The following is a 21,525-nucleotide window of genomic DNA, read 5'->3' as shown; positions in this document are numbered from 1 at the left end:
CGCCGCCTAATGGAGAGACTGTACATTACATTGAGGTGCTGTGACGTACACAGGGTGGGACTAACAACACCAATATAAACATAACGACAATAATTATTATTATTAATGGATAAAATTATGCAGTATAAATGCATAATTCAGTATACAACTACTACTTATAATAATACTATATTACTACTACAAATTCACATACTACTGTACATACTATATTACTAACCACACACTAATACTACTGCAAATAATATATAAAGAAATAAAATAATAATGATGATGATGAATATATAAATAAATCAAATAAAACACAGACATATATACAAACATGTAATAAAACTCATAATTAAGTATAACAATCAAATAATATATAATGTAAATATTACAAATCAATTCAAATATTATATAAACATGCCGTAAAAACAGATAAGTACACTACTACTAATAATAATTCTAATACATTACTATTATAATTATTATAAATTATGGCTTTTATTTGTATTGCATATGTTTGTGTGTATTCTCATGTTATGATATTTTAGACATTACTATACTGTGAGTGACTGTTTGCCCCAGTGATCAGTCCGCTGTGTTTTCTCTCTCTCTCTCTCTCTGTTGTTGGATTCACCTGCAGCTCTCTTGCTCCTCAGTGAGGGGAACTGACACAGTATAATTACTCTGTCTATGGATGTTGCAGTAGAGTCTCCTAATGGACTGATCTGTGCATCATGTACGTCTGCCGCTCGTCTTAAGTGCAGAGACCGTGGAGCCAAACACAACTCTATCAAGCTCTCTACACCACAGACAGAGTGAGCGCTGGATAAACTTCACTGACTCCACATGACTGATGGACAGACCCTGGACTTGGGAACATTAAATGTTGCTTGAGCAGACTTAGCTGACAAACATCAGGTGAGATTTTTTATTTATGTTGTATATTCATTTGTTCTTTAAAGAAGCTCAATTCTGTGGCAAAGTATGTTTGCATGTTTTAAACATTTAATTTATTAACCTGAAAATGTAAGTGTTTTCCCATCATTTTCAGTCCAAAGTGTTTAAAGCACACATAATTTCTCACAAAAACAAACAATTTGATATTTTAACAAGAGCCTGGAGAACTATAGCAATGTTTTAATGATGACACAGTTATTTAAATCCACAAACAATGTAACTAATCCTTTCGGATTTAATTTTGCATTATGCAACAACACATCTAACTGAATTTCAGTGCATGTGGGGTTGTCCCCACTTGTGTGTGTTTTGCTAAATTAAACAGTGCATTATAAAAGCAGGACACCTCTTTCATAAACCAAAACCAAAAACCTGCACATCTGTTTATTAGATGACCAGACAATCTGGGCTGAGCAGAGAGATTACTGGCTGAAAAACATGGATTAAAAGTGGAAGTCACTGATTTACCAGAGCTGTGTATCTGAATCGGGGGGATGGTGCACTGTTATTTCTTAATTTTCAACTACTTTTCACCCAGAAGCCTCTTCCGAAGTAATTTTTTGCTCTGAAAATGGAGGTAGTGCGAGGTCAGGGCATTACCAATAAACAAACTGATTAACCTAAAACACGCTAGAACATCCTGTGCAGCCGTAATGTTGGTGATGTAATACAGCCGCTGTGCATTTTCATGCCAAATTACTCCGCATTCATTTTCTATAGCCCCTATGGACATGTGCTGATGAACTGTGACTATAGAAGATTAGAGATCAGGATTTTTGGCATTGTGAAAGTACATGATTTGTGGAGGTCATAATAAATCTTGGCTAACCAGTTTCAAAAGATTTTTTTGAATTATTCAAGACACTGTAAAAATAAAATAAAATTTACACTGAATTACTGCAGCCTTTTAAACCACAGTAATTCAGTGTAATTGCTTTTTTTTTAAAACCTTTTGAATTGTCTTAGACTTGAAATATTATTACAATTTAAAAGAACCGTTTTCTATTTGAATGTATTTTAAAATGTAATTTATTTCTGTGATGCAGCGCTGAATTTTCAGTATCATTACTCCAGTCTTCAGTGTCACACGATCCTGCAGAAATCATTCTAACATGATGATTTGCTGCTCAAGATACTTTTCTTATTTTTATCAATGTTGAAAACATTTGTGTTGTTTAATAGTTTTGTGGAAACTTTTTCTGGAATCTTTGATAAATACAAAGCTCAAATTTAAATATAAATATAGCAGTCAACATTTGAAGTAGATCAAAAAAGTTCTAAGACAAGAACGCATTTTGGTTTTAGGTTTTAGGACAACTTTAATGAAAAGTTTTGATCCATTTCCAATGTTGAATAGTGTATATACATACCTACCTACCCACACCTTTATGCATATTGGCTTACTTTCATTTGTCACTAAATTACACCCATGACCTTAAGAGTTCATTTTTATAGCTATCAGAAGTTTTCTAGGCATTACAGTGACTCTCCAGTAAATGACATCAGTGAGATGATGTGTGTGGCTGTGTGAGAACGATTATGTGTGTATCGTGACGTCTGTGGCGTGAGTGCATTGTGGTGCTGTGCAGGTGACAGGGAGCTGAAGCTAACACTAATGCCAGAGAAACCCCAGCAGCTGCAGCCAAACAAGTGAGCTCATTATACTCCGCTTCAAAAGGTTAGAGCACCATGAATTATTCGAACTGATCAAGCCTCCCTCGCTTTCTCAATGTTTAGCCACACATGTCCACAAAACATATGGCCATAAAACCTACCCTCACAAAATGTGCTTTTATAATGTGCTTTTATAATATCATGTTTTGGACACGGGCATGACGGTAATCCCATGGTATTTTTCGATATATTTGAAGTATGTAAATACAGTACCATCTGACACAGTATACTATAGTACTGCTGTAGTATTGTATTGTAATTTAAAGGCCTGAACATAGCTGATTTTTGGGAAAAATCCTGCACACATAGCTTGCCATTTTTAAAATAATATATATTTAAAACAGAATGTTTCAGGAAAGACATTTTCAGTTACTATATTATGGTCTCAGTAAAGCACTCTGAAAAGCAACTGAATATAGGGAAAGACTATTTTTATTTTTATTTAATAATTAATTTTTTTATTAACTTTATTAATAGAATATGTATTTTTAATTAACTTAATTTTTAATTATAGCATTATTTATTTATACAGTATATAATTATGATATGAATTACTACAAATTAAAAAAAGCATGTGATCTCCAAAAAGAACTGTAAATACAGTAAAAGGATCAACAGATTGAAGGTCCAAATTGCAGTTTCAGTGCAGCTTCAGCTGCCAGCTGAGGAATAAGGGTCTTATCTAGCAAAACAATCAGTAAATTTCTCAAAAAATGCTGCATTACGTAGTCACGTTGGAAAGGTCACGTGTGATTACCTCTTCGTCCGTGGAGTCCAGTTATAAGGTAAGGTAGAGCAAAAAAATCTAATTTTCTCCTCAACTTCAAAATCACCCGACATCGTTCTTTTACCTTTTTTTTTTTTTTTTAGTAAAGGGCGTTTGACTTTCTTTGCATGTTCGTTTGGTAAACACTGGCTCGGTACTTCGCCTACGCCCCACGTGACCTTTCCAAGTCGAGCTGGTGCAAGACGAGCATTTGTGGTTAAAAAGTATATCAATTTAAATATTTTTAGAAAATGATCATCGTTTCGCTAGATAAGACCCTTATTCCTTGGCTAGGATTATGTAGAGCCCTTTAAAGCTGCATTGAAACTGCACTTTGGACCTTCAACATGTGGATTCCCATTGAAGTCCACTATAGACACCAGGAGAAAAATTCATGGAATATTTTACTCAAAAACCTTCATTCCTTTTCAACCGAAGAAAGAAAGGCATTAATATCTTGGATGACATGTGGGTGAGTAAATTATCAGGAAATTTTAATCTGGAAATGAACTAATCCTTTAATGCACCTTTCAATTTGGCATGTGTTCATCTGTACTGTAGTTATACTAATTTTTGTGTATCATTTCATACATTCAACAGTGCTGGCCTTTGACCTCCAGACAATGAGTCCTCATTCCTGACTTGTGGAAGATGGAGAAGCCTGAGTTTCTGCTTTGAGTTTGGTGCACCAAGCTGTAAACAATGGAGGCATCTGGATTACCTCCGCCAGCACAGCATAACGAAACTGAATTTAATGAGACATTGAGTCATGTCCACCCCATGCATCTGGCTCCCAGCATGCAGTTAGGGAGCATGTCCAACCCGCAATCGCATTTACGAGACATGTCGGGCCTCGTTGTCATGGTGACTCTTAATGCAATCGCGCTCTTGGCCAATAGCGGAGTGCTTGCCGTAGTGGTGAAAGTGCCACATCTCCGCAAGTTCAGTTTGGTGTGTCATCTTTGCATCGTGGATTTGCTATGTGCCGCTCTGCTGATGCCGCTCGGCATCGTCTGTGGCTCGCCCTTCTTCGCCGGCATCATCTTTTCTGTACTTGAATGCAGGTTGTACATTTTCCTCAATGCCTTTCTCATATCTGCCTCTATCTTTACGGTTACTGTGATTAGCATCGAACGCTACTTCTACATTGTGCATCCCATGAGGTATGAGGCTAAAATGACTTCTTGGTTATCTGCAGCCGTGATGGGATTCGTCTGGGTGGTGTCTACTTTGCTAGGACTTGCTACCGTCTTTGGTTGGCCCAGTTATGGAAGTAGAAGCTCCATTGCCGCCTCCCATTGCTCTCTCCACTGGAGCCACAGTGGACACCGGAGAGTATTCGCTATTTTATTCTGCACTGTTTGCTTTTGCGTTCCAGCTGCTATTATCATTGCTGTCTATGGGAATGTGTATAAAGTCGCCCACACGGCTGCCCGGGAAAGAGGGCCCATCCCGAGCTGGACGATGGCGACCGCTCATCTGAAGCGTCGGTCTGACTCCGTCAACAGCCAGACCACGATCATCACCACCAGCACGAGCGCCCGCAGAAATCAAGTCTTTCGCAGTAAAAGGAGAACGCTGGTTGGTGGGAAAGCGGCTCTGACTTTGGCCATCATCGTGGGTCAGTTTCTGCTCTGCTGGCTGCCTTACTTTGCCTTCCACCTGCATTTGTCGCTGGGATTCTCCCATAGTACCTCTGAAGAAGCTGAGGGACCGGTGACATGGGTGGCGTATTCAACGTTTGCAGTAAACCCGTTTTTTTATGGCCTGCTCAACCGTCAGATCAGGGAGGAGTTGTGTAAGATGCTCTTCTGTTGCAGATCGGCTGGCAGACCAGTGCGACCCTCTGCGTCGGGCCACGAACGTTCGGGACATGAAGACTTTTTTCATTTTTTGCACAGGAGCGGCGACAGGGACGGAGTTAGATGCAGTTATCACATGGCTACACCGAGGAGCACGCTGGAGCAGACTAGTTTTAGGATACCGGGGCAAATACCTGAAGAGATCACCTAAACAAAATATTTCGATTTTCATTTTTTGAGTCTAAATCATTCATGTTTTTTGTAATAGAGTTTCATTTTTATTATAAATTATTGTTTTAGCCTTTTTTAGCTTTGAAATTAAAATTCACTCTATCTATTTTCTAAATGCATTCTATTGATCTTATCGTGAACAATTCATCCATGGCAGAGCTCAAATAATAGATAAAAATAGCTGTGTGCAAACTGTAAAATGTATTTAGGAGCATGTGTGGGAATGAATGTGGGTCCTTTAAAATTTAAGGTCATGATATTTTAAATGGTATAACTAATGATTATTTTAAGGGGTCTTACATTTGGGGATGGAAAAACAGGAATCATGATATAGCCTATATGTGATTATTAAAGGCTATGATTTTATTAAATAAGTGTTGCACATGTAGAAATACAGGGCTGTTGCGCAGTTCAAAACAATTCACAGTCTATGAATGCCATGCAAAACGTGCTTATGATTTACTGTTGACAGATTATGACAATGTTTACTTTATGATGTTTATATTGTAATATGTACAATAGTACAGCATACACATTTCAAATTAAGAGTCTGAGTTTAAAAGCTGAATAAATAATCTTTCCATTGATGTATGGTTTGTTATGATAGGACAATATTTGGCCGAGATACAACTATTTGAAAATCGGGAATCTGAGGGTGCAAACAAATCTAAATATTGAGAAAATCTTTAAATTTGTCCAAATGAAGTTCTTAGCAATGCATATTACTAATCAAAAATTAAGTTTTGATATATTTACGATAGGAAATTCAAAAAATATCTTCATGGAACCTGATCTTTGCTTAATATCAGATTTATAACAGATTGAAGTAAAAAATATTTAAAAAGCTAGTGTAACTTCCTGTTATTAAGGAAAAACATTAAAATATTTAACTTTTTTTTTTTTAACCGCATCATTAAAGTTGCTCTTATAAATTTTTCAACTTATGGGAAAAAAGTAAGCGTCAAACCCTGCATGTATATATATATATATATATATATATATGTTTTTGACCGTTTTGCTCTAGTAATATTCCGGTGAAATTACAGACATATGGCAAAATTCTCCAGAAAAACCCTGCCCCTCCACAATCAACTGCAAACCCTGTTGCATTTTATTGAAAGGCTATGACAAATTGTTCACAATAAGATTTGGCATGTTCATTAAGAAAGCAAACAGGGTAGGTTTTGATGCTACATAGACTTTTAATAGGTCAGCCACACTGTGACTGCCAACACAGTGACAACCAATGAACAACAAATGCCTTCATCCAATCACAACTCTTTCTAGTGGTGACTCCGCCCACATGTTTACAAACACAGAGCTGATTAGGGTTTGAATGACATTATGAACTGAAATGAAATATTTGTTGCCTAAACTTTTAATGTCTTCAGGATAAACCAATATTTACATTAATATGTTTAAAGTACTACAGAAATGATCGTTTCTTCTGTTGTATTACTGTATTTCTACGGCACTATTTAATATAGTTAATTTATTTAAAAAATTGAGCAACATAATGACCAAAATCTTTTTAAGAAGAACTTATAAAAAGTGTTTTAAACCAATTTTTACTTATTTATTTCTATTATTTATAATCCAAAGGATGACCTCAGTTATCTGCTGTATTTAGTTCTACTGTAAAACTGTAATTATCACACATGGGCTGAAGAGACAAAGACAAATTGTTTCATTGTTCAATAAAGACAGTCACAGAAAGCTTGACATATACTGATTCAGTTCAACGCAGCATATGTTCAGTTGTTGTATTTAGAGTTCATTGTGCTGATTGAATGGTGTGCTATATGGAGCCACCCATTACATCACTATGTATGTATTTGTGCTTTCTTTATACAAACAATGTGGCCATTACTGTTTTTGTTTTGATGGAGATGGATAGAGCTGTATTTGCGTATTTATGGGAAGGATGGTACTGTACAACTGATTTTCTTGTATTATTTATTTCAGATGTACATCTTCATTCAGGCTAATTAGTCACTCAACAATGACGTACAATAAAGAATGAGCCACATATTAATCAGTAACTAATAGTATTTACCTGCTATACACTACCAGAAGTTTGGGGTCAGAAAAAAAAAAAATCTAAACATTTTTTAAAAATCTTACCAATCCCAAACGTTTGTGTATTTACTCCATTTTTGTTGCATTTCTCCTGTTGAACTCTGCATGTTTATGAAAATCCTAAATACATAGGATTATATAATATAGTAAATCTGCCAGAGGACAGTATTGATGCAAAGCAACACATTTAAACAGGTGGAAAGATGATTTTCTGAATTCTGTGCATTTCAGCTATATATATCAGTTCAGCTCTCAGTCTATGCTCTGAAAGTGTGTTTCCTGTAATTATATCTCCATAATATTTTGGGACATGTTTTTAAATCTAATGGGGAGATTTGAATGCAGATTAGACTTAACGGATAAAGCAAACTAAACTAGGGCGGCTGTCAAAAGAACGTTTTTAAAAGGATCACAATCACAATCCACAAGACAGCCACAGTGAGCAAAGGTGAACTGGAAAAAATGAGTAATATGAGAGTTTTCCAGAATAAAACTCCACAATCTGACCATGATACTATAGACAAAAATAGATGATGAAACAGGTGGAAAAAAATCACGTCCTTACATTGACAGGGACTTTTGAGCTCTTTTGCCTTAAGCCAAAAAACAACCACCTAGCAACCAACCAGAACACCCTGGCAACCACCTTAGCCTGCCAGCAAGAGCTGGCTACAACAAAATTTCTCTGTTTTCTCAAAAGCAATACAAATGTATACAGAATAATAATAATAATAAATGTATGAATTATGGTGGAAGTGATAGTTTTTTTAATTCATTATGTATTTAGCATCTGCTATGAGTGTTAGTCTATAAATAGAAACCAGTAATCTGCTATTGGATCTAACAGTGAAATGCATTTTCCAAAGAGCATAATTGTAAAGTCTCCAAGAATTTTACAGAAGGCAACAGCGTTTTTATTTTAATACTATTAAATGATACTATTATAGTTTTTATTGATATTGTGAATTAGTTTTCATTTTAAAAGCATTTTAGTTAAATATTTATTTATTTTAGTGTCTTCACGTTTAGTTATTTTAGTACAAGTTAAACTAAATGGCAATTAGATTAGATTTAGATGCCCCTGAGTTATGTACAGTATATTATATAATAAAATATCATTATTAATATGAAATATTTTGGTCCATTTTCTTACGCAAAATTTCTTTCTTCAAATTTATATTTTCGCAGCCTTTACAATATAGATACAATATACTTATAGGTATATAAAAAAAGGCCAAAAAACAAAAGTCAATTGGGTTCTCTTGGTATTTTGCACATACTCATTCAGAAATAATTTACAAAGGGTTTAATGTTAGAATATTTGACCAAATTTACAAACAAATACTATACACTGATCTTACTAAATCCCAATTAGTGCTCAAAATCAATGCTTCCATTCTGTTAAATATTCTTGATCCACTGGTTCTTTTAAGAGCTCTTCTAAGCTTACCAGCAGTCTGTATTTCACCGGTCACTAATGGGGTATTTATAGCACATGTATCAGTGGGGGCTGGCCTCTTCCCATAGGGGCCTGTTTGGGAATGCCTGTTAGGGCACGGTCACTTTCCTAATATATCCCATATCCCTGTTTCAGCTTCAAGACAGCACTCTAGCTCTGCATTCACACACAGTGTGTATGCGTTAGAGTGTGTGAAACTGTTTTGATGCTGTCGATGAGCCGTTTTGTGACCCTACGAACTTCATATTGATGAATGGCATCATGATGCGGAGTGTGGACACAAGGGAAACTGAGATTGACCTGAGGGATGCAGGGGATGGAGAGGATGACGAGGGACAACAGACATGGAAGACACAGCTGGAAACTGTCCTGGAGGAAGAGGAGGAGGAAGATGTGATCTCTACACAGAGCGACACCAGGCCTCTGATCAATGAACGGGACCCAAGACAAATAAATGAGTGTCTTAAGGTAATCTCTTCATGTCCAACTGCAATAGTTCTTCATTGTAGCACTATAGAAATGTCACTTTTGAAGGTCACAGCAACTATATGGAAATTTTTCTTACCTCATTGACAGACTTAATTTTAGTAATTCTCCTTTTCAAGTAAATCTATCATGATTATAGGATTTTTGAGAAATTATTTGACAATATTTTGACATTTGTATTGGGCTAAATTAGATTAAACTTTATTGAATCCACTCTATTCCAAAGTAAGGACAATGTCTTGACATTGTAGACAACCACAGCTGGTAGCAGGAGATGGATTAGATGAACATGTGTGAATATCTCCAATGATGTGGACAATAATAGCAACTGCCTCTTAAATGAGATGACCAGACAAATTACACAACTATTACAGACTTGCGGTAGCTTTATAGGGCTGCTAGAGCATTGTTTATGTTATGAATCGTTGCTAATACTAAGTTGCTGATTGCAGTATTCAGTTTAAAATACTTCACTTAAGAGTTTAAGATACATACCAAATACAGTGAAGTACCACAAACAGAGAGAGGGGATCAATCGCAGATAAATGAAAATACATTAAATAATGCAACTGCACCTGTAGACAGTCCCGCCTTTCATTTAAATTGATCATTTATGACCACTGCTGTTAGGTCCACTTTATATATGTGTGTCAGTTAAACTTAGTCAATGTTGGTTTAGCTAGCTTGGCCCTATTCATGTAGAAGCTATACATACAAAAATGTAAAATCAAATCTAAATCATGATATGACTGTTGTTGTCAGGTTTATCGGTGATGTAGGCCAATGTTTGTTAGTGAAAATTAGCTTAGCCAATATTATCTTCACCAGCTTAATTTTACCCCGGCTCATGTAAAATGTTCTGTAGGCTACTCAGTGTTCATACTTAACCTACTATACTTAAAAAAAATAGCTGCCCGGGGGCATTTTTTAGTCAAGTGTCAAGTGACTCGACTAGCTTTAAAGGGATGTTTTCATTTTAAAGTAGATGAGGGTGAAGTGAAGATGCTACTTTCCTGACCGTTCACTTCTGACAGGTTAGCTTTGAGGATGTGATAGCTGAGCCGGTGTCTGTGCGCAGCGGGGATCGGGTGTGGATCTGGAGTCACGCTCTTTTCGAGGTGTCCAGGGTCTGGTTTTACCGTATCATCACGGCTCTTCTGGCAGTTCCAGTATCCCTCCTCGCTGGGATTCTCTTCGCCGTCCTCAGCTTTGTTCACATCTGGTATGAGTAGATCCTCTGAACTTACATTTGCATTAATGCTTTTATCCAAAGTGACCTAGATTGCATTGAAAATCCATGAATCAAATCGATGACCCTGGAATTTTTAGTTAAAGGGATAGTTCACCCAAAAATGCTAATTTTATGTTTATCTGCTTATCCCCCAGGGCATCCAAGATGTAGGTGACTTTGTTTCTTCAGTAGAACACAAACGAAGATTTTAAACTCAAACCGTTGCAATCTGTCAGTCATATAATGGCAGTCATTGGGACCCACAGCTCTGAGAGTCAAAAAAAACAAAACATGCACAGACAAAACTAAATTAAACCCTGCGGCTCATGACGATACATTGAAGTCTTAAGACATGCAAAAAGTCGGTCTGTGCAAGAAACTGAACAGTATTTATATAATTTTTTACGCGGGACAGATCGCTTCCGCGCATGTGTCTACTATGCCAGAGCACGTTGATGCATCACGCGCCTGATGTTGTGAACACGCTCAGGACAGTTGGACAATGCGGTGGATCAGAGGTAAAAAATTATATAAATACTGTTCAGTTTCTTGCACAAACCAATTGTCTAGTGTCTTAAGACCTCAATGTATTATCACGAGCCGCTGGGTTTAATTTGGTTTTGTCTGTGTATGTTTTTTTTACTCTCAAAGCCATGGGTCGCATTGACTGCCATTATATGACTGACAGACTTCAACGATTTGAGTTAAAAATCTTCGCTTGTGTTCTACTGATGAAACAAAGTCACCTACATCTTGGACAGTGTTGGGTGTAACGCTTTACTAAGTAACGCGTTACTGTAATTAAATTACTTATCCACTGAAAAAGTAAAGGGATTACTGTTCATTTTTAGGTAATTTAATTACAGTTACTTATAAAGTACTTGCGTTACATACAGTAAATAATTTCAACAGTTCTAAAATCAATATTGAATTTGAAATCTAAATTTACCGTCTAAAGATAAAATTGAATGCAGCTTTAACCCTGGCTTAAGTCTTGTCTATGAAACCGGGGGTATATCTCACAATTCTGAGTAAAAAGTCAGAATAGCGAGAAAAATAAAAATTCAGAATTACGAGATATGAACTCGCAGTTGTGAGAAACAATTATCTCGCAAAATGACTTATTTTCTCACAATTGCCAGTTATAAAGTCAGAATTGCATGATATATTTTTTTTCGCAATTGCGAGTTTATATCACACAATTCTGACTTTATAACTGGAAATTGCGAGTTTATATCATGCAATTCTGAAAAAAAGTCAGAATAGCAAGAAAAAAAAAGTCTGAATTGCAAAATATAAACTCGCAATTGCGAGAAAAAAAGTCAGAATTGCATGTTTGTATTACGCTTCCATAAATGTTTATAAGATTTATTTACTTAAATTTAACAAAAATGCTAAGCTTTCACCTTTTCTCGGTTTCAGGTTCTTTACGCCATGTGTGCAGGTTGTCTTGATAAACACCGGGTGGTTGCAAACTTTATGGAGCAGCGTTTTAGACATAATAATTCTACCGTTCTTCCAAAGTGTAGCCAAGTGCTGCAGTGGGATTAGTGTCGTTCTCACACGGGAATGAGAAACATTAGCTGGAATCTTTTGAAACGATTCAAATGGAAATTCACATTGAACTTTTGGGCAGATGTGTGGCCATCTGACTCCTGGTGCATGTCAAGGGGGACCATGCCCAAATGCTAAGCGTAATGAATGTCAACTCAGTGCCAACGACTGAGAGAAAGCAGATAGTTGGAAATGCATGAAGTTTGCTTCAGTATGAAAGTATTTTTAAAGGGACAGTTCACCCAAAAATTATGATTCTGTCACTGTTTACTACCCTTAACCCTTGTGATTTTCTTTCTTCTGTGGAACACAAATGTGGACCACTTTTACAGTCTTTTTTTAATTCTCCCTTTATATTCAATGTAAGAAATGCCATCTTACAGGTTTGCAATGACAAGACGGTGAGTAAATAATGACAGAATTTTCCATTTTCAAAGAACTAACCCTGTGTGTTTTGTACAGGCGTTGTCAATGTTTTCTTTTTGTTGATTAATTTCTTAATTTCCCACTGAAGGTGCCATAAAATGTGTCTGCAACTGGTTTGGGTCGAGCTATACTGCCTTTTGGCTAATGATCATGTTAAAACATACTGCTATTAACATCTGATGTGTGTTTTGATGACCTGTTTTGCATTGCATTGAGGACACATTGTGTGTTCTTTGAAGCATTCTCGATGCTCTTTCATTTGAAAAATAACCTTTTCTTCCAAACTATCCAATTAAATGCCTCACTCTTCATATGCTAATATGGGGCTACCAAAATAATAGTAACAATTTATTCAGTTATATAACGCCCTCTGCTGAAAAATGATTAATCTGCCTTAGCCTGATAACCTAGTTAGGGAGACCAGATCTCTTTATTGTCATGTGCTTATCTTAAAATGCTCTTCAAAATGACATTTTAAAGCATATGATAAATCTTTCAAGAGAGAGTTCACCCAGAAATGAAAACTGACAGAAAATAAACAATGACAGAATTTTAATTTTTGGGTGATCTCTTCGTTTACCTCAAATAAAACAACTCCAGTAGAGCTTAGGTGTACAGATGCATCATGGATCTATAAATAATGGCAATCAAATGGGTGTCTGTAATTTGGCAAAGGGAAACACAAACATGGCCAGACACATCTCATGAGAATGTGTAGATGCTAAAAATGGTCTAACATATCAGTATGCTTCATATCTAAAACGTTGCATTTAACAAAAGTTAAAAAGCAGATTTTGCAACCATGTACAGAACGTCAACCTTTATTCTCATATAAAGAAGACATCAATAGAAAATACGAAGAGATAAATGAAGGTTTTCATTAAAGGATGTTTTGGAGTAGAAAGATATACAAATGGTTGGTGGATCAACTAAAAAGCGCAAGTGCATAGAAAATCGTAACATTTCACAGTCTGATCCAGCACATGTAAAAACATCCCATATTACAAAACTCAACTGTAATTCACATTTTTGTGATCGATTCTTATGTGCCACTTTTTAATCAAATACAGAAATGGACTGAAATGAAACGTCTATACAAATCATGAACTCTAAAATGAAAAGTCGTTCCTTATAAATACAACAAACACCTTTTGCTCTGGTGAGATGGTTTAAAAAAAACTAAATTCCCAATATCTGCATGTTTTACCTGGCAGTCCTGAATAACAAAAACATTGTTCTATACAAGAACTGAAATAAAGACTTTAGGGGAATTCGAAATCAACCATGTGTTGAAATTTTGTTTTTAAACAAGCAAGGACTGACTGAAATATATGTGGAGGAATGGGTAGTTTATGCCACCTGAATCATTTGGCCCACTGTGTCCTCTTCAGATTGATTCTGCTCAGATTTCTGTGAGGAGAAAGGAAGATAAATAAGGTTGATGGCAATTTCATCCATACTACATGCTTTGAGGGAATGACTGGTGTTGAACTCTTACCTGGTGGAACCATGAGAATTTTATTGGGTCTGATATATACAAAATATTAGTGACTGACTCAACTCATTTCAAACCATCTAGGAGATTGTTTCATCAATTAATGAAGCTAAAGATATACTACAACTTTTTTAATTCAAGAATTTAATTCAAGCCTAGTTTGTATGCAACCTCTGTGCAATAAAAATCTAATATTTAACCCTTGTGCTGTTCTGAAAATCCTTTACCTAACTTGTCGTTCCTGGTCAAAAATGTTGCTTGTAAATCTCTCACCAAATTTTGGATTTGCTTTTTCTCTCAACTCTCTTCTTTCAGTTTAAATACAGGTTTTGTGTTTCTTTTGAAATGTGCTAAATTATTTTGGTAAGTTGTTATACCCTATGTGAGCAAAGTCAGTATCTTTTAGTCTGACACGGTAACAATAACTAGTTTTGGGGAAAAGAAAATCCTCTCTGGGTCTAAATGACCGAAACACAACATGAGGGTTAACTCTGGAAAAACTGTTCATCAGCATGTAAAAAAACTGCAAGGCATTACTAACCAAGTACAAATCAAGAACAAAGGTTTATTTGCATAAAAAGGGCATATATATATATCATCAAGTAACAAACATAAATGCAAACAAGAGCCCCCATACAGCCCACTGTAAGAAACATAAAATGGCAAAAGCAATAACGAAGCCACAGCTCTGGGCAAAGACAGAAGAGCGTTGAAGGGTGCAAGCCAAGCCATACATCACAAATGAAAACAGATCATTTTGAATGGCTATTCATACCAGTAAGATGGTAAAAAGGACAAATAAACACCGCTTAACACATTGCAGCATTCAGTGCAGTCTGGGTAGAAATTTACAGCATGGTAGGACAAACGGCAGAAATGCAGAAAGAACAAAGACGTCAAGGTTGAAGATTTCCTTTTAAAGTAGCAGTCAGACATTTAAGATAAGAAACCTTTAACACTGACAGGATAAAATGTGCTAATCACCCATGTTTACAACTGAAGCTTTTTGAAAGAAGCCACTTCCAATCAGCAGAGTTCAAACATACTATCTTTAATTTGCATATAAAGATTTGCACCTAAATAATGGAATTATTACAAGTGGTAAAAATGCTACAAGGCAGTATAGAAGTTACAAACATGGGGTTTAATGTGTATATTGTATACTATATGCTAGAACATATATACTAAGATCTTAGTATGCATGTTCAGTTTAATTGGTTGGAAATGTCAGTTAACTCACAGACAGAGACAGTTTGGACATGAGTGTGCCACAGACGCATGAGGTAGCTCAGACACAGAGCCGCAGGGTATGGATGGTCTAAATTAAATTAGGTGCATACAGTCTCTCGGGTCAGACACAGGCTGGGATTGGATAGTTTACCCCAGAGGCGGGGCAGAGGTGGCTGGCCAATGAGAGCTGAGCTCAAGCCCCTCGCTCACCTTAAGGGCCTGCATGGCCATTTCTTCCTTTTCTTTCGGAGAGAAGAAACGTCCACCGTCTCCACGCTTCCTGGCCATGGCGTGTCGATGACGGGACTCGTGCAGGTATTTCTGGGTGGTAAAGAAAATATATTGAATATTTGCATATGTGCTGTCTTGAACAGAAACCTGTCAAATATTATGAATATTTATTTTTAATGAACTACAGAAAATGAAACTGCTTTGCTGTTCTCATGACAAAGATAGACAATGATTAAATAGATGCAAGAAACAAAAGATCAAACATAATTCCATATGCATGCCATATGGAATTATGAATACCACCTGAAACTCAGTATGCAAATTATTTAATGATAAAAGTTTTTTATTTAAGCTGATCAAGCTAAATTAACTGCAGTAGTTTAATATTTTAAGAAATTTAGAACACACCTCAAGCAAAATAACCCAGGAATATCAATAAAAGCTGGAGTATAATTAATGAATTGTATTAATATTCTAATTTATAATGGGCCAAATGATATTAATATGATATTATATAGCCATTTCTATCCTTTAAAGAAATTTTTAGAAATGTGAATTTTAAGATGAAGCTTGAGCTAAAGGCTTGTAAATGGCCCAAAATATGCCAACTATTATTAATATTCTAAATGAATTAAATTATTATTAAAACCGCTTTATTATTAAAGTAAAAATAATAATAATCAGGACTGCTTTGCTATTCTAATAACAATGATTAAAAAGATGCAAGGATGCAATGGTTCAATATATACATACATAATATATATATATGTGTGTGTGTGTGTGTGTGTGTGTGTATGCACACTCCTTATGCGTATATAGCATTTATTTATTTATGAATCAAAATATAATATAAATGTAATTAATATAACAAATGTGTTTTGCTATATTTGCATAAAGAGTTATATAAATAAAGTCATTGTTATTTATTGCCTGAAAAATCACACATACTCTTCTCTCTTTTGGTATTTTGCCTTCAGCTTCTAGTTTGGCACGGGCTTGTCTCCTCTTGAGGATCCTGTGATACTGTTTAGCATTGACATAGAGAGGTTCCTCCTCCAGCATCTCTGCTCCAGGAAGAGGAATGCGCTGCATGGTGGGAACTGACCCGCCCCCCCCTGGGACCATCTGATTCAATTATAAACACATCCAATAAGATTAGGAAGTGTGATCTAAATAGATTATCTCTATAGCAAGAACTCACTTTTGGTAATAGGTAAAAATGATGATAATGCTCACCATGACCATTCCTCCAGCATTGACCATGTTTCCTGCCATGGGAAGAGTGACGGTCACTGTGCCCTGACCGGTGTTGGTGGTGTTTGTGTTGGATCCAGCTGAGACTAACTGAGCTCCTGCTAAAGATGCAGCTGGAATGGTGATCATTCCTGGATGGACAATCACAAAATGCATTCAAATTAATTACATGTCATAAGCAGTGTATACACGTCTATTGAACTGCATGATGTTTACGGCTCAGTGTTTTGCAGAGGAGTAGTGTTACCCTGCTGTAGGATGGTCCCGTCTGCATTAACAGGCTGGTAAACAATGGTCTGTCCTTCAGCGGTTTGAGCCACCTGCTGACCCTGTAAAGTGATCTGCTGCTGACCCTGTAAAGTGATCTGCTGCTGACCCTAAGAAAACAATTATCATGAACTTTATTAATTATATGCATTTAAGTGCAAGAGCGCAGTTTATAGAGGGTGCTCCTTTATATTTTTTCAAATACATGACAAAATGAAGTCACCTGGTTCTGTCCTGCAGTGACTGCGGTCTGTGGCTGTTGTATGATGATCTGTTGGGTCTGTCCCTGTTGACCCTGTAGCTGTAAGGTCTGTCCACCAGGAAGCTGGATTTGACTGGGCTGTACAAATTGAATCTGTGCCACATTTGGTAATTTTATTATAACTTCATACCCAATATTTTGATGGAACACTATATTGTAGTGTTTCTCAACCTTGTCATGTCAACAACAGTTTTTCAAGGCTGCATAACTTTTCCAGATCTTTGTGATTTGCTGGATCAGAATTAAAGATAAGGTTTTTAAAATATATATTTTTACTTAATTTTTACCTAATAAAATACTTCAGAGCTCGGAATAACTGTATACTTATTATAAAATGCCCATAGAATTAAAATATTATATGAATTCACATTTAATTGACTTTTTCAAGTCAAGAATTCACAATTGTACAACAAGTCCTCCTCATATATACAGGTTTTCCAAGATTGTGGGAATGCTGCATCAACAAAGGCAAAAAATGAATGAAATCTTTATTGTTTTGTCTTATCATCTTTAAACCAGGGCCACATTGGAAGTTTTCTGAGGCCCAGTGGTTGAGAACCACTGCACTACTATTAGATAAATTCAGTATGCTAGTGAAAAAAGTATATTTTTAACCAACAATTCAGTGTAACATTAACTCCACCCACCTGCTGCAGCCCCTGTGTACCAGATACTGGTACTTGCATGATGGTTTGACCTTGTCCTCCTGTCATGGCCTGTACCATAATGGGCTGCCCAGAGGAAGTGATGAGCTGACCCCCACTGACTTGTACCATAAGAGGCTGCCCTTGGACCTTTGAAGAGGATGCATTGAAAAACTCATTTCATGGCAACTTTAAAGATAAAAACACCATAAAGCCTATTGTATTGTATTTGATACGCAAATTTCTAAGGCCTATAAATTTCATCGTGATCAAAACATGGCTGAAAACCCGTTGTACACCATCTACAGAGCTTTGATGGTAAAGCATTTAAAGAGATAGTTCACCCAAAAATGAAAATTCTGTCATTAATTACTCATCCTCATGTCCTTATTACCTTTCCTGGCCTTGAACGTGTCAGCTGCATTGCTGTCTATGCAGGGTCAGAAAGCTCTCAGATTTCATCAAAAATATCCTCATTTGTGTTTCAAAGATGAAGGAAGGCCTTACGGGTTTGGAACGACATGAGGCTGAGTAACTAATGACAGAATTTTCATTTTTGGGTGAACTATCCCTTTAAATATCATCTTACCAAGATATAATACGACAACCGATATTTATATGCATTTTATGTAAGCATTATGACAATGCAAAACACAGATGCATGCAAGAAAATGCAATGTAAACTTCCGAAATGCACGGTGGTGCAGCTGTTATGTACTTGGAAATTTTACAATGCATTTTGCAAAATAAAGCATGCTAAAAAACTCATGCATGTGAGCGTTCTTTGAACACTTTAAGTTCTTGTAAATCATAGTGAGTGATAAACGAAATAAACTGAGACAGATGCAAAAAGCGCAAAGGTCACAGATATCTGATATTTCAACATTGCATTAATCGCTATTACAATGCAATACTAGCAAATGGATCTCTGTGCAGTGCAATGTTGAGATGGCATGCATGGAGATTTGCAGACAGCAGAGGTGCTCTGAGAGCCAACCACTACCTGAAGGACCTGCTGGGCTGCAGTCTGGCCTACCTGAGGCTCAGTCTGCAACTGCACCGCAGTCACTGTGCCCTGGGCCAAAGACAAGGGACTGTGACTCTCAAAATAGTAAAAACACATGAAAAAAATTCTTCTGTGGTTTTATACCACACTGTATGTATCTGCTTTATTACTAGATATATTAAAAACCACAATTCTATGCATGTCCGACGTACATACTTCAATATGGTATCTGCATTATCTGCATGTAAATGTCACAAATTACCTGTTGTTGGATCTGTCCGCTGCTGGTCTGCACCACTATCTGCTCTCCACTAGCTGTCGTGGCGGTGGTGTACTGCTCCATGTTTGCTGTCTGACTGAGTTATGAGATGGAACTGAAATCTGAAAAATGGCAAAAACAAGTTGTCGCACAAATCCGAAATATTAAGCAACAGCACATGCATCTAATACAAGACTGTTAAATGAGGATGCTTGACTTTTTTTTTTTTTAGCTGACGCTTTTATCCAAAGCGACTTACAATTGCTATATATGTCAGAGGTCGCACGCCTCTGGAGCAACTAGGGGGTTAAGTGTCTTGCTCAGGGACACATTGGTGTCTCACAGTGGATTCAAACCCGGGTCTCTCACACCAAAGGCTTGTGTCTTATCCACTGCGCTATCACCAACCCTTAATTATCACCAACCCTTAATTATTGTCTCTATATATATATATGACACAGATTGTCTTAACCGCAGGGGGAAAAAAGTAAATTCTGTAATAGTATTAAATTAATTCCCTGGTGAATATACCATGTGCTTTGTTACCTTTGTTGTATATTTTTCCTAATACAGCATTATTATGAAACTTACTTCGTTTTGTTTAGGGTTCAGTACTTTAAATATAAATGGTACATGAATGGCATATATCAAATGATTGCATGTGATACCACAACTTACTTGATACTTTTTCTCAAAGACAATGTTTACATTTGAATTGCTTCTGTGATTTTTTTACTCCCTTTCCCTGAAAAATATGAAATGTGCGTAAAAACAAGAAAATCTAGACATTAAATGACCTTTTTGTTGTTATCTCAATGTAATTCTGTCCTGCTTTTTGTCTTGAAATATTGTTTTTTGTATGCTTGAACAATAAAGAACTAAAACAGTAAGAAATTAGTGTTCTCCGTTAAAGCAAAAAGAAAAAAAGTATCATTTAATAATTTGATAGTTTCATTCTTGACTGAGAAGCAAAAGGAAAATGTGGTCATGCTCAGATTTTATTCTGCACATGAAGTATATGCAAATCTTAAGGTATTTTCATGACTGACATATAAATGTTGTGCTTAATGACATTACAAGCCAGTAGGACACATTAAGCTCTATATGCAATTTACACCTAAAACTAATGTTTTTATTATTTATTAAGGACGAGTCAGCTTAGACAGGTATATATGCTGCTTCAATGTTTGATTCTACAGTAGAGTAAATCAAATACAGGAAACGAAGAGCAAAATGCATGATTAAAAGTATAAGAAAAACACTGTGTGGGGATTTCAGGACTAGTTTCTGTCAAATGTATCTGCCGTTCTTCACAGACGCTTTTGTTGTTGCAAGTTGCAACGCCTTTTTCCTTTAAACAACACGAATTACATAAAACAGCAGTATTTATATTGTTTACATATAGCTATGTTGGCTTGCTTTCCCTTTGTCAAACATTGCTAGCGCTACATTAGCACATCGACCTCAGTGTTTTCACGCAAGAGCGTGTTTTTAACATATATTTGGTTTAAATCAAACATATATATATCAATCGTTTGATTTATTAACTCTCAAGTAGTTGAGTAAAACCTAGACAACGACCTATTGGCTCCAATCGACCTCTTAAGACTGCGAAAGTCAACGAATATTAAAACAAAGAGTGGCTCAAAACTGGGCCTATATGAGACGCCGGCTCGGCTTAACAGAAAAACAACAAAAATAAACCATTTAGCGATATTGTTTATCGTTTTAACCATATTAGAAGTAAACGCGCGCATGCCGTCCACACAGTGGACCTTGACACATACACAAACAGCACTATTCCTGTTTATAATGGTTTTAGTCATTTGGTTGGTCGGTCACACACCAATCCCCAGCTAACCGTCCCCTCCCAGCAGCCGCGCTCACTCACCGTCTGACTGCGCCGCCGCCCGATGCACCTCTGATTGGCTCCGATACTGGCGCCTGGAACCCAATCACACGAAGCGTCGCGCTCAGGAGCCAAAATGGCGCACTCGGAAAAACCCCGTGATGAACAGTAGCTCGAACGCCCCTCCCACAAGACAAACGCCACGCCCCCTCTCAACCCCTGCATCATGTCTCTGACTAGAAGAGCTGTGAATCATGCAATGCGAAAGGACAAAACAAGCGTTTTATAATAAATAATTATTTATTATTAATTATAATTAAATACAGTAACACTATAATAAATAAAAATAAACACAGGAACAGATAAATACAGAAAATG

At 36.5% G+C, this 21,525-nt stretch overlaps 3 protein-coding genes across 12 annotated transcripts; 2 read left to right on the top strand and 1 right to left on the bottom strand.

Moving 5' to 3' along the window:
• Positions 1-4,084: 4,084 nt before the first annotated feature.
• On the top strand, positions 4,085-5,395 carry LOC306856530 (putative G-protein coupled receptor; the record flags this gene model as incomplete). Its single annotated transcript, XM_079395875.1, has 1 exon — positions 4,085-5,395. The coding sequence occupies one exon, from the start codon at positions 4,085-4,087 to the stop codon at positions 5,393-5,395; it is 1,311 nt and encodes a 436-aa protein (XP_079252001.1).
• A 3,705-nt stretch (positions 5,396-9,100) lies between these two features.
• Positions 9,101-14,342, top strand: cav4a (caveolin 4a). The gene is made up of 3 exons (XM_079396820.1): positions 9,101-9,421; positions 10,474-10,661; positions 12,093-14,342. The coding sequence occupies exons 1-3, from the start codon at positions 9,203-9,205 to the stop codon at positions 12,241-12,243; spliced, it is 558 nt and encodes a 185-aa protein (XP_079252946.1). The 5' UTR covers positions 9,101-9,202; the 3' UTR covers positions 12,244-14,342.
• On the bottom strand, positions 13,455-21,337 carry LOC306856729 (nuclear transcription factor Y subunit alpha-like). 10 transcript variants are annotated; one of them, XM_079396149.1, is made up of 10 exons: positions 21,190-21,337; positions 19,302-19,420; positions 19,037-19,108; positions 18,037-18,183; positions 17,351-17,482; positions 17,108-17,237; positions 16,843-16,991; positions 16,555-16,731; positions 15,586-15,696; positions 13,455-14,060 (listed from the first exon to the last, which is right to left on the bottom strand). In XM_079396149.1, the coding sequence occupies exons 2-10, from the start codon at positions 19,380-19,382 to the stop codon at positions 14,001-14,003; spliced, it is 1,059 nt and encodes a 352-aa protein (XP_079252275.1). In that variant the 5' UTR covers positions 19,383-19,420; positions 21,190-21,337; the 3' UTR covers positions 13,455-14,000. The 10 variants fall into 10 exon arrangements, with proteins under 10 accessions (XP_079252275.1, XP_079252282.1, XP_079252281.1 ...); XM_079396156.1 differs by lacking the exon at positions 19,037-19,108 and adding an exon at positions 19,977-20,043 and having other exon boundaries at positions 21,190-21,280; XM_079396155.1 differs by lacking the exon at positions 19,037-19,108 and adding an exon at positions 19,977-20,043 and having other exon boundaries at positions 21,145-21,194.
• Positions 21,338-21,525: the final 188 nt, after the last annotated feature.

Source organism: Barbus barbus (assembly GCF_936440315.1).
Source record: "Barbus barbus genome assembly, chromosome: 37".
Classification (NCBI taxonomy): domain Eukaryota; kingdom Metazoa; phylum Chordata; class Actinopteri; order Cypriniformes; family Cyprinidae; genus Barbus; species Barbus barbus.
This window is presented reverse-complemented; position numbering and strand designations above follow the sequence as displayed.

Excerpts from the sequence above, each read along its gene's own strand:
- LOC306856729 (XM_079396147.1), bottom strand. The coding sequence starts at position 19,382 with ATGGAGCAGTACACCACCGCCACGACAGCTAGTGGAGAGCAGATAGTG. Across the intron at positions 18,184-19,036 it reads CAGCCCAGCAGGTCCTTCAG|GTCCAAGGGCAGCCTCTTAT; the intron begins GTAGTGGTTGGC and ends TCCTCTTCAAAG. Across the intron at positions 17,238-17,350 it reads TCACTGCAGGACAGAACCAG|GGTCAGCAGCAGATCACTTT; the intron begins GTGACTTCATTT and ends TTGTTTTCTTAG.
- cav4a (XM_079396820.1), top strand. The coding sequence starts at position 9,203 with ATGAATGGCATCATGATGCGGAGTGTGGACACAAGGGAAACTGAGATT. Across the intron at positions 9,422-10,473 it reads AAATAAATGAGTGTCTTAAG|GTTAGCTTTGAGGATGTGAT; the intron begins GTAATCTCTTCA and ends CACTTCTGACAG. Across the intron at positions 10,662-12,092 it reads CTCAGCTTTGTTCACATCTG|GTTCTTTACGCCATGTGTGC; the intron begins GTATGAGTAGAT and ends TCTCGGTTTCAG.